Raw genomic sequence first — 11,793 nt, 5'->3', positions numbered from 1 at the left:
CTAATTAATCTGATAGAAAACAAAACACACTAATTGTTTAAAAATCAATCCCGCACCCTCTATTTACTCTAAACTAATGAATGCAAGCTTGACACGCATACTTATTCCTAAAACATGGTTAATTAATGTGTACTTTCAATGTAATTACCCTCACCTCTCTTTCTAACGTCTTATTCTATTTTCCCTCTCTATCTCTGGAAACAAAGGATCCAGATAGCAATTGAGGATTTGTTTTAATGGATTTTAGTAATTACGTTCTTGGATGTACAATGCTTACAGAAAACTTGTAATATTTTGCACAGGATATCGAAATTTATTGTAAATGAATGCCACCCATTCTCATTATAAATATCCTCTGTGAGATACAACTTTATCAGTTCCTAGACTAACAACACAGAAAAAACTAAACGAAACGAGCTGTAGGTGACTTTAAAATTCTCCTGTAAATCAGTACATTAGTTTTTTCATTTTTATGGACCAGTTGGACACTGAAATTCTTCAAGAAGCCAAGAATTTCATGCAGATTGGAGGAGCTACCCTGGCCAAAGCAAGTATAGATGCAGGAAGAATCCATAGACCTTCTCCACAGATCAAACCAGAAGCAACTGCTGGAACCATCACCTTAGCCTTTTTAGAGTTAAGTTTATGCCACACAAACACAACCAAACTCCCTATACACATATCAATACCAAAATAACCACCAATTAGAAAAGGCACCGCCATCGCCATAGGCAATGGCATCCACTTCCCTATCTTCTCTGGAGAAAGATCTTTCACCAAATTTATCGCAACAGCAAATGCAAAGAACCCATAACACAGCTGCAAGCAATGTTGAGGTAAAGCCGAAACACCTTGAACACTGAGAATCGCCATGTTTCGATAGATCAATGCATAAGGTGCCTTGAATTCACCATTTGGGTTGCCAATATCAAATGCATTGTAGAACAAAAAGAAGCATAATGGACCTATCACACAGCCTAAAGCTGTCCCTATAGCCTGGCTAAGAAACATAGTTTTTGGAGATGTCAATGTTAAATGCCCTGTCTTAAAATCTTGCATTAAAATGCAAGAAATGTTAACTACTGACTTTATCAAACCACAACCAGCTAAACCAGCAATGACACCATGTTCTTTACCAGCCAATGCAGCCATCATGAAAAGTCCTACTTTACCATAGTTATATGCCATGTTTATGTCAGTCAAACCTGAGCCATACGCGTTGCAGAAAGCTAAAGACGGAGCAAAAAGATAAGCTAGTATCACCCAATACCATCTGATCTCATGGAAAATCAATGGAATCATAATCACAGCAATAGTCCCCAATGCTAAATACCCTACACCTCCAATCCACATTGGAATTCTTTCTCTAACAAACGCTTCATCGCATTTCACATCCTCTGATTTCTTCTTCTGCCTCACTCCTGCTGCTGATATATCTAGTAATCCAAGTATTTGATTAATCATCATACAACACATAACAGTACTTATAATAAAGCTAGATTGAAGTTTACCTGGACTTAGATTTTTGCGTTTGAACCTCTCGTGAACACTAGACAGTGTGAAATACAATATCTTGACAAAATTGTAGAGCCCATCACCAAGGAGGAGCGCGATGGAGATGAAGACCTATATATCAAGAAACATATAGTACTATAAAATGAAAAAAATCTGTAGCAAATTCAGATTAAAATTTAGAGAAAGATTATTAATTAACCTTGTAACCATTAAGGCTTTTCATACTGGATTCTGATATATCAGCAGGGAACCATTCTCCTTTAAGTTTTGCAATGAGAGGCCACATAACACCCCATGAAAGAATTGCCCCAAGAAGCAATGATATGTTTACTATATGCGGACATATCATTCCAGTTCCCACATAAGTCAAGCTAAAATCAAAGTAAAATCTACACCACAACAGAATCTATATGTTAGGTCATCCTCAAGTTTAAGCAGAAAAAAAAGAAGCAAAATACATCGACAACCCCCCTAGTAAATTTCATTTAGACACTCAAAGTGTTCTGTGTGAGAACCTGATAAAGTGTTCCTATCAGACACTTTCAAGGGGTTGTCGATGTATTCAGCCAAAAGGAAAAAGACATACGTTTGTTTCCATGCTTTTAATCCAAAAGTAGGAAACTGTTGAAATCCACAATCTTGTTTGCCAGTATAAAACCACTGAAAGAAAGCCCAGCTAAAACTATAGGAAAAAAACTTGAGGAAACCTTTCACTTGCTTTCTGCAAAATAGTCAACAACTTTTAATAATTTGACATTACTATAAAAAGAAAGCTTTTTCAACGTAATCTTACCTAGCTTTTTTATCATTCTTTCCATGAAATCCATTAATTAGAACAGCAGTTGCCATTCCAGTTGGAAAAGTCAACTTATAATCCACTATCAAGACCTGTGCATAATTGCAAAACAATGTTGATTTCATCAATTAATTTAAATGATTAAAAAATATTAAGAACTTAAAGTACCTTTCTAAGTGGAACTAATACAAAAAGTCCAATAAAGCAAACTACAAGAAGATATCCAATCATCCAACCAATTTCAAGTTTCTTATAACTATCTGATGTATTTCCAACTGTTCCAACCCCTGCTAATTCATATGTTTTCTTATCCATTCCCAATAAATAAGATCCTAGTCCACCTGAAAATTCAAATATATTATCACAAAAAGTCTCATAAAACATAATCAAAACAACACACTATGATAATATACCTCCAAGAGCAATGCTGTAACACGCGACAGAACATGTTTGTATCATAGTATTTTCCTGTCTTGTGAAAGGAACAGAGACGAACCCGAGCTTTTTAATGATCTTAGTCCATGCCTGAATGAAAACATAGGCAAGAAGAGCAGCTGATACATTGAGATTAGGATTGATCCCAGTTGTGAGGTTCATTTTCATTTGTATCACACTGTAAATGCTACCAATAATTGTACTAGCAATTATTCCTCGTAAAGTGATCTGTTTTGTCCAAGGTTGAATTCTCATCGCGCTCTCAGCCAACTCTTCTTCCTCCTCCTCCTCCTCCACGCGTTCCTCCATAGCTAAATCGCGAACTTGCTCTAATTCTGTGTTGTTATTATTCATCACTTCAACTGCAACAATTCAAAAAGAGTCATAATTTAAGAATACTACATAATTACTCTTATTTTTTCAAAAAAAAAAATAATACCTTGAGGAAGAGCTAGCTAGATGAAATGTTAGCTTCAATGGTACAAGTTACAAATAAAATTAATACAAGTAAAAAGGGAATATAATCAAGTACAGCTACTAATAGTTTTTGGGAATATTTTTACCAAAAAAAAAGATATTAAACTGAGAGAATGAAACTTTTTATTATGAAGTGAACAATTCCTAGAGCTTTTTTATATGGGATCTGGTCCCAGAATTTTGGATTTTCTACATTTTTTTTACTCATATTATTGCCTCCATACTGTAAGTTGACTATTTTATTTTTGAGCCGAGTCTATCGAAAATAACCTCTTTATCCCATAAAAATATGGGTAAGATTGGTATATATCCTATCTTATTTAGACTTAACTTTTGAAATTATACCAAGTATATTATTGTTGTTGTTTGTAGCGTAAGGTGACTAATTTTATGATGAATATTAAGTATTTTCTCATGTTACTAAGAAAGAAAAATATATATTTATGTATATACCCACAAACACACAAAAAGGAAGAAAAAATAACCACCATATATGGAGAGAGTTTATTTAACAAGTATCTTGCTGGCATGCAGACCTTATTATTGACCTTCTACATGCATTATTGGGATCATGGTTGGATGAGTCGGAATTTAAAATTGGTGGGTTCGAGATTTTAATATTTTTTTCAAGTTATTAAAGTATAAATTAATAATTTGTATATATTTAATAAATTTTTAAAATATAAATAAATGAAAATTATTGAGTTCGACTTCGCTAACCCGTAAATAATACTTAGGATATAATTTAATTTCTGCGCACTAATATGATCAATAAAGCTATGATAGAACTTGAATTTTTACTTTTGAAAGAACATAAAAAAGACAATGAAATTCAATATGTTTAAATATGCAACATAATTTTTTGAAGAAAAGGTGTCAATGTTTCGATAAAAATGACTCTGCTATATATGATAGTATAATATATATGATGTGGATCATATAAAATTTATAGTTACAACTTACAAGAAACTTTTTAGAAGTAATATAATAACATTTTATATAGGCATAATAAATTAATGTGCCCTTTAACTTGATTTTATTTCATATGTATGTCCTCTAACTTTGGGTGTTCATAAGTAGGTACACTCAAACTTGTATAAAGTTGAACACGTAGACACATGGGTCCTACGTGGCATAGATATACATAAGACACCATGTAGGATGCAAATTGTCATGTAGAATGTCATATATGACGTATTTGTCTATTTGTGCAACTTTATACACGTTTAAGTGAACACTTGTGCACACCCAAAAGTTGGCCAAGTTAAAAGGCAAATTTATGTATTATGTCTTTTATATACGATTATGTTAATACTTATAATATAATCTTTTTTAATTGTTTCAATATATATAAATAAATAAAACATGAATCCATAAAGATAATGTACTAGTAGAGGAGGTTCTTCCATCATAAAGTAACCCAACTTTTGGTTCATGTCTCTTTCTTTCTTTCTTTCTTTTGTGTTATTTTATTTATTTTAAATTTTGGAATCTACAAATAAACTAAATTTGAGCTCTTTAAAAATAAACCTTTTTAACATTTTTGGACAAAGATGTGTATTAACCTGTAGTTCTCAAAAGGCTATATAAATATATTCGAATATTATGATTGTGAATTATTTTCGAATATAATGAGTGATATGTCAATTATATATGAATAAAATAAAAGAATAAGAGAGGTGGACAGTGGAAAATTCATTCATCTTTATCTGATTGGCTAAAAGAGTCAAAAAGATTCTTCCTGTTGGTTGCTTGACAAATGACAACTAATTAAATATTCTTTAGAAATTAAAATATGTTTGACTAATACTATTACATAAATAATCAAATTTAAATTAATATGTATGTGTACATAGTTAAGCAGTAGTTTTGTATAAAATGGTAGTAATAAGTACCCTCCATTTATAATTAGAAATTCCGACTTCAAGGATTGCGAATGAAGTCATTTCTAATAGAAAATATTTTATATTAAAATGAAACTAAATTAATTGAGTTTCAAAATAAATATATTCCATCGAAGAGAAAAAAAAAATGATGATGCTTTAAATTGGACAAGTTGGAACTACCTGTTCCAGACAAAAATAATAAAAGAAGAAACTGAATTCCTCTCATTTTAATTTGTTCATTTCTAGAAAAAAATTATCTCTCTTTTTACATTTCTTTAATTCTAGACTATAGATTAAAAAATATTTTGATATATATTATATTTTTTCAATTTAAGATAACAAAATTCAAAGATCTTCTTAAATTTGATATTAAATTAAAATAAAATAAATAAATGAAAAGGAAGGGAATATTTTTTTGGGGAAGTAAAAGAGTAAAATGTGTCACAGTATATCTAAAATATCATACTATATACAGACTAGCTAGGGAGAACAAAGTTCAGCCTAGCTTATAACTAGCCGAATCCAAACACTAGTGAAAATATTAATTACTTATTACATATAGTCATATACTTCAAGAATAATATTTTATTTTGATATATATACACTAGTGAGTGAGAGAAATAATTGGGACATAAAAATAATCTTGTTTCATTTTGACTGATATAATTCAAACAAGTGGGCTATAAATATCTATAGGTATGGCCCCAAATTGGACTTTTTGTACTTGACTATTTGATTAGTAAAACAAGATCCAAACATTGTTTAATGCCATAATTAGAGTGTTTAAACAATTACTTAGGAAACATTTAGCTGAAAATTAGGCATAAGAAAGAGAGGAAGACGTGGGGACTGACACCTAGCTACTTAATCATCCTCCTTTCTTTACTCTTAATCAATTACATAATTGCTTTTAAATTACAAATTTATTGGAGTTTGTAGTACAAATTTTGTACTAATCCACTTTAGTTCTCAAGTTTTTTTAGATTAAAGATCTTCATTTCTGCATAAAAGAGATCTCATTTCCTCATGTCCACCTTGTTCTGTTAATATTCAAATGATTTATTTGCTTTGTTATTTTTTACTTGTTCAATATATTTTTTTTAAAAAAAACAAAATTTCTTATACTTAATTCACATGATCAATTTAAAAGAAATACTCTCCTAATTATTTTCTCCAATTTTATCCTTAAATGACTATTTCTAAAACATATTAAAATACTTGTAATCAAATTTAGATTTTCACAATATAGTGAAAAACATATTATTGGACAAATTTATAATAAATAGCTAAAAGTAAATTTTACGCTGATAGTCAACTTATCATAATTAATGCTCAATGACATACATGGAATTTGTGCAAATGGTATATATCTTCTTTGTTATGGCAAATCAACTTATATGCTTTGCAAAGCTCGCAAAGGTATAGAGTTGATCTTTTCCATATATACTTTATTATTAATCTCGTAATTACCAGTGTCATGTAGCTTCTAATTACAGTTAAATTAGTATATAATTAATGGATTGATTTATCTTTTTATTTGTGCCTACCTCCACTACTTTTAGTGGAGTATAATCATCATCATCTCCTTGTTGAAAGCAACAAGAATAAAGAATATTATAAAAATCAGAAAGATGATAGTACACAAAAACAAACTATAATCAAATGCAGTTATGATTATTGTACTTAATAATTTCAGTCAATGGATGTTTCAGTTATATGGGTATGGGATACCATAATACTATATTTAGATATTTGAACTACGCTATTCTAATTGAACATCTTAATTGATCCTAATAAAATGTTTCAGTTAGATACTTTCAATTCAAATCGTGAAAGAAAAAATAATTTGTATGTGTTTTCATTTGTCTATTAAATAGTTAAGTTAACCATATAAAGTATGTTATTTCTGTATAATATATCAACCTCAAGTAGAGATATTGAGTTTTACGACTTGTTATTGTACTTAATAATTTGAGTCAATGGATGTTTCAGTTATAAGGGTATGGGACATGGTACCATAATACGAGTATTATAGATATTTGAACTAAGCTATTCTAATTGAACATCTTAATTGATCCTAATAAAGTGTTTCAATTAGATACTTTTAATTTAAATCTTGAAAGAAAAATAATTTATGTGTATTTTCATTTGTCTATTAAATAGCTAATTTAACCACATAAAGTATGTTATGTATAATATAGCAACCTCAAGTGAGATATCTTGAGTTTACGACTTGTTATAAGTACAAATGCGTATAATCAAAGAAAATATTATGATATAGTTGATATTTTTTTATCCACAAACTAGTTATATATGGTCCAAGTTGAAAACACCCACAAAGACACTCAACATGCATGTGTTAGCCATGAACTAAAGAAAAAAAGAGAGTTAAAAACATCCACTATATATCAGTTAAACTAGATTCCTCCTATAGTAGTGTGGGGTTAAATTTTGAGTCCACATTTTTAGAAGCATATCGAATATATTGACTTGACTAATCTGAATTTTAGTCGTATACTATACATTTTCGGAATATGATCAATTACAAACTTTTCGTTAAGAATGAAAAAGTTATACTTATACCATTTTATCATATTTCCATACGCGTCCATTTGTTTCTTTGACTTACATAGAAAGAAAAATAAGTATTCGATCGAGTGAGAATTAATAGAGCACATCCTTGTTGCGTATGGAGAAAATTATTCTCATAATTTCTACAATGACTTTTATGGTTAAAGGAAATTGTATATAGAAGAATATATAAAGGAACAAAAATAAAAGGTGTTTTATCTTGGATTTGAACAATTGCATAAAATGTCTACCTTAGAAATAGAATACAAACAAAAAAAGAATATGATATTTGATAATTGACAGTTGATTGATTTGTAAGGGAGGAAAACACACGCCACTTGATGGATGCTTCCACAATGTTTCACTCTTTAAGTCAATGGTTTATATCAATTTGCAACTATAGATAACTCATAACATTCCCCCACTTAGCTACCAATTTTATTCACCTCCCTTCATTTCCTCCATTATTATTTTTCCTTTCTAGAAGTTAAGTCTCTTTCAGGTTTAATTTCATCTCTAACTATTAATTTACTTAATTATTCGTATAACAAAAATTTAGAAAATCTGATTTTATATTTTAAGAATCTGACTCAAAAGAAGTAAAAAGATCGAGTGAAAGAAAAGAGAAATCTCGATAACTCAAATATTGCGAAGTCTGCACCTTTATATATAAGATCAAAACTGAATGCTAGGACAAATTTGATATATTGTCATCTTTGATCTTTATTATCAAACAATTTATGATCAATGAAGTTAATTAAGAAACATACAGGCTCTAGCTCCATACTTGTCCAATATATACCTAATACCTTCTCTCACTAAATACTTGGTCACATGTCCGTCAAATCTTACAAATAAATTTTGTTAAATATTTAACGGAAATAAAAAACGTCCATTGTTGAGTTTTGACAAACTTAAAAGTGAACCCAAGAACCTTTTTGCTTTTTTCTCCTTTTCTTGTTTGGTGACGATACTTGAATTGCCATCAATGAGTTATTAATTAGTTGATACTACATGATATATATAATTATATATAAAGCTCCAACAATTAGCTTAATGTTCCCAAAAAGCACAATTGAAGATACAAAAAAGTATAATGAATATATTTAGGTAAAGCTACACGATACTTTGAATTTTGATGGGGTGATATTAACATTTAACATATATTGGCGCGACATGTGTTTTTCCATTTTAGGGGAAACCGTCCACTAAGAATTTATCAATTTCAATATCGTGAACTTAAAATCTCGTACATCCCACTATATGATATGATTTGAACATTATGTTAATAACTTTAGAGGTGACCATTCCACTGTACAAGTTAGTTGGGGTGGGGGGATTCCCTCACCTCCCCACTATCCATAAAAAAGTGGCATACCAAGTTACCAACTTTATATGTGTCCAATATCTCCCATAGAGCTGGAAACAATGTGATGTAACCATATACAAATCTTACCAATAATTTATTGTGTTCATCCCTAAGCCTTAACATATGTGTCTAAAAATAATAATAATAAAAAAAGATTTAAATCAACTTAGGTTGGTAACTCTCTTGTGATTTCCAGTCACTTAGATTTACTATTATCCAATTTCAGGCCATGACCAGCAAAAATTATTCAAGGACTAAGTAATTCATTTCACAGAAGGATGGCCCAATATACATTTTTGAAGTGGACCTGGTGTTCTAATACCCATAACTTCAAACAGGCCCAAAATGGATACTGCCCAAACCAAATGTTTCTAGTATTTGCACTGCTCTATTTATTAATTGGCAAATCCAAAGCAAGACATCAAAAGTGAAATGGCAGCATAATCAGAATTTTCACATGAAGAAGATTCAATATCTATTATAAATACATAAAAATAGTTTTAACGTTTCCGATAAAAGAGGTTTGGATATATCACTGCCTAGTCCCTTTGAACTTTGAAGGGTATATAGATTTCTAACTGTTTCAATCATTGCTGAAAAATCAAAAAGACAAGTGCAGAGCAAATTGCGCATAAGTACAATGTATCGCTACTTTTTGCGACTACGGTTAAGAAAAAGCCTTAGCACGCGGCATATCAAAACTCTGTTGGCCAATCCGCCTTCCTACTTTGTCGCCTTCTATACTCTTTTAGGCTCAATTTATTTATTATATATGCTCTCATTTATTTAGTGATAAATAGATTAAAATCCTCCAAAAATTATCATATTTTTATTAGTTTCAAATTTCAAATTACATTACCCTATAAATGTGATACCCCAACTAAATACATGAGATATGTTGAATATATAAGTAAGCAAGTCTTATTAACTAGTGACGCGTTTTAAAGTCATGTGGATCTAGGTCCAAAACAGACAATATTACTAACGGACTGAGAATGATATCAAAGTCACTCCCATGTTAGCCTTGGGCTAGAGTTCAACTGACTTTAGATAAATCCCGAAAACGCTTATGCGACACCCCTTCTTAAGATTAGTGGAGAGGTATTGAGTATAAGTAAGTATGTTCTACATGCAACCTTCTCGATATATCAATTATCGACAGGCAAAGGCTGTGTAGATTACCCAACTTCGAATGAGGGCAAATTTGACCCATTTTTCTCCGTTTTGGTTTTAAAAAAATGATAAGAAAGGTATTTTTGAATTATTTTACTAGTTAGAAAGTAATTTGAGCTAAAAAATGTATCGATAAAGATATTTTTAAGCAAAATGTATAAATTTAACCAATTTTGAATAGTTCATGTATTTGACTCTTTCCGTTTATTATACGATGGTTAAAAAGGATGTCTCCGATTCGATGCACTTTAGCTGAGAGTCTTTTGAAAACTTCTCTCTCTTCACGAGAGATAATAATAAAATCTACCTACACTCTATCCTTTTTAGATCCACTCATTGAGTAGGTTGTTACCTTTATTATATGGTGTCGTTTAAGAGAGAATAGATCAAAATCCTTTTTTTTTAAAATCACATTTTTATTATTTTCATACTTACAATAGGTCTTAATTTACATAACAAATGAAGTATATTTAATTCGGTAAAAATTGTCGTTTTGTCAAACTCCACCTTCCACGTCCCTAACCTATTCTGTCTGCTGAGCATATGAAATTGTCAAAACCGTGTGCTCTCCAGACTCCAGCCCCAAGATTCATTCCAAAACAAACGTCGCCTCATTCCTTAGCCCTTCATAAAACCCCTTCTTAATTCATTCCAATCAACAAAACGAAATTACGCAAAAATGTGTAAAGGATTTCAACCAAACGAGAAAGATCGCCTGAAAATCAAAGGCATTTATCTCCATTTATCATTTTCATCACCGACTGAAACCGTCTCACCCGATTCTCTAACTCTGCATTATCTCCCTCGAATTAGTGAAAGTCCATTAGAGATTAACGAATCCAAAATCCGATCTAATTTCCCCGGTTTCGTTACGCTCCACCGGGTCGTATCAGCTGAGAAAGTAACAACAAAAGGTGTTATTTACGGAAGCAGAGACAGAGTTAAAGCGAGTGAAGGAGTAAAATTCGAAATATTCATGGCTGATGTAAAGCTCATAAAAGGTATTTTCATGAAAGATCTAGAGAACTGGAGAATCGATTGCAAGTGCGCTTTGGAAAACGACGATTTAAAAGTGAAAGGAGCAGAGGTGTGTGTGGCAGTGGAAGGACGCACCGCTGCGGAGGTAATTACTGAGAAGGTGGAGATGACGGTGAGGAAGAGGAGAACACGGCGGAGGAGCTGTTTTCAGAAGCTGGAGGAGATTCCTGAACAAAGAGAAGTTGAAAATGATGAGTCTACTTGTTGCTGCTCGGAGTGTGAAGGTGAAGAAGACGATTCGGACGGCAGCGACGCGGCGGAGGGAGTTGGGTGGGCAGTAGATGTAGGGATATGGGTGATGTGCCTTGGGGTAGGGGTGGGCTATTTGGTCTCTAGAGCTTCTTCAAAGAGCTTAAGAAGAAGGAGATTCATATAATTATAAAACATATAGTTTAGTTTAGTTTCCTGCTAGTAATTTCTAACAAATTGGATTTAGCAGCAAGTTTTGTACAAGTATTTGAGTCTACAGACAGGATCCTCATATTGCTTGCTAATGAACACAATTTTCCGGCAATTATCTACATTAATCTCAC

At 31.4% G+C, this 11,793-nt stretch overlaps 2 protein-coding genes across 2 annotated transcripts; one reads left to right on the top strand and one right to left on the bottom strand.

The window, feature by feature from the left end:
* Window positions 1-429: 429 nt before the first annotated feature.
* Window positions 430-3,108, bottom strand: LOC125826317 (metal-nicotianamine transporter YSL1). Its single transcript, XM_049505631.1, has 7 exons — window positions 2,725-3,108; window positions 2,480-2,652; window positions 2,309-2,403; window positions 2,102-2,236; window positions 1,715-1,904; window positions 1,512-1,626; window positions 430-1,436 (listed from the first exon to the last, which is right to left on the bottom strand). The coding sequence occupies exons 1-7, from the start codon at window positions 3,098-3,100 to the stop codon at window positions 499-501; spliced, it is 2,022 nt and encodes a 673-aa protein (XP_049361588.1). The 5' UTR covers window positions 3,101-3,108; the 3' UTR covers window positions 430-498.
* A 7,764-nt stretch (window positions 3,109-10,872) lies between these two features.
* On the top strand, window positions 10,873-11,732 carry LOC125826578 (uncharacterized). Its single transcript, XM_049505929.1, has one exon. It carries the CDS (start codon window positions 10,902-10,904, stop codon window positions 11,634-11,636), a length of 735 nt encoding a protein of 244 aa, XP_049361886.1. The 5' UTR covers window positions 10,873-10,901; the 3' UTR covers window positions 11,637-11,732.
* The last annotated feature ends 61 nt before the right edge of the window (window positions 11,733-11,793 follow it).

This window comes from Solanum verrucosum, unplaced genomic scaffold (genome assembly GCF_900185275.1).
Source record: "Solanum verrucosum unplaced genomic scaffold, falcon-dt-bn FXZP01000060.1, whole genome shotgun sequence".
NCBI lineage: Eukaryota > Viridiplantae > Streptophyta > Magnoliopsida > Solanales > Solanaceae > Solanum > Solanum verrucosum.
The sequence above is the reverse complement of the archived record's forward strand: the minus strand, read 5'-3'. Positions and strand labels throughout refer to the sequence as shown.

Excerpts from the sequence above, each read along its gene's own strand:
- LOC125826578 (XM_049505929.1), top strand. The coding sequence starts at position 10,902 with ATGTGTAAAGGATTTCAACCAAACGAGAAAGATCGCCTGAAAATCAAA.
- LOC125826317 (XM_049505631.1), bottom strand. The coding sequence starts at position 3,100 with ATGAATAATAACAACACAGAATTAGAGCAAGTTCGCGATTTAGCTATG. Across the intron at positions 1,627-1,714 it reads AAAGCCTTAATGGTTACAAG|GTCTTCATCTCCATCGCGCT; the intron begins GTTAATTAATAA and ends CTTGATATATAG. Across the intron at positions 1,437-1,511 it reads ACGCAAAAATCTAAGTCCAG|ATATATCAGCAGCAGGAGTG; the intron begins GTAAACTTCAAT and ends TTGGATTACTAG.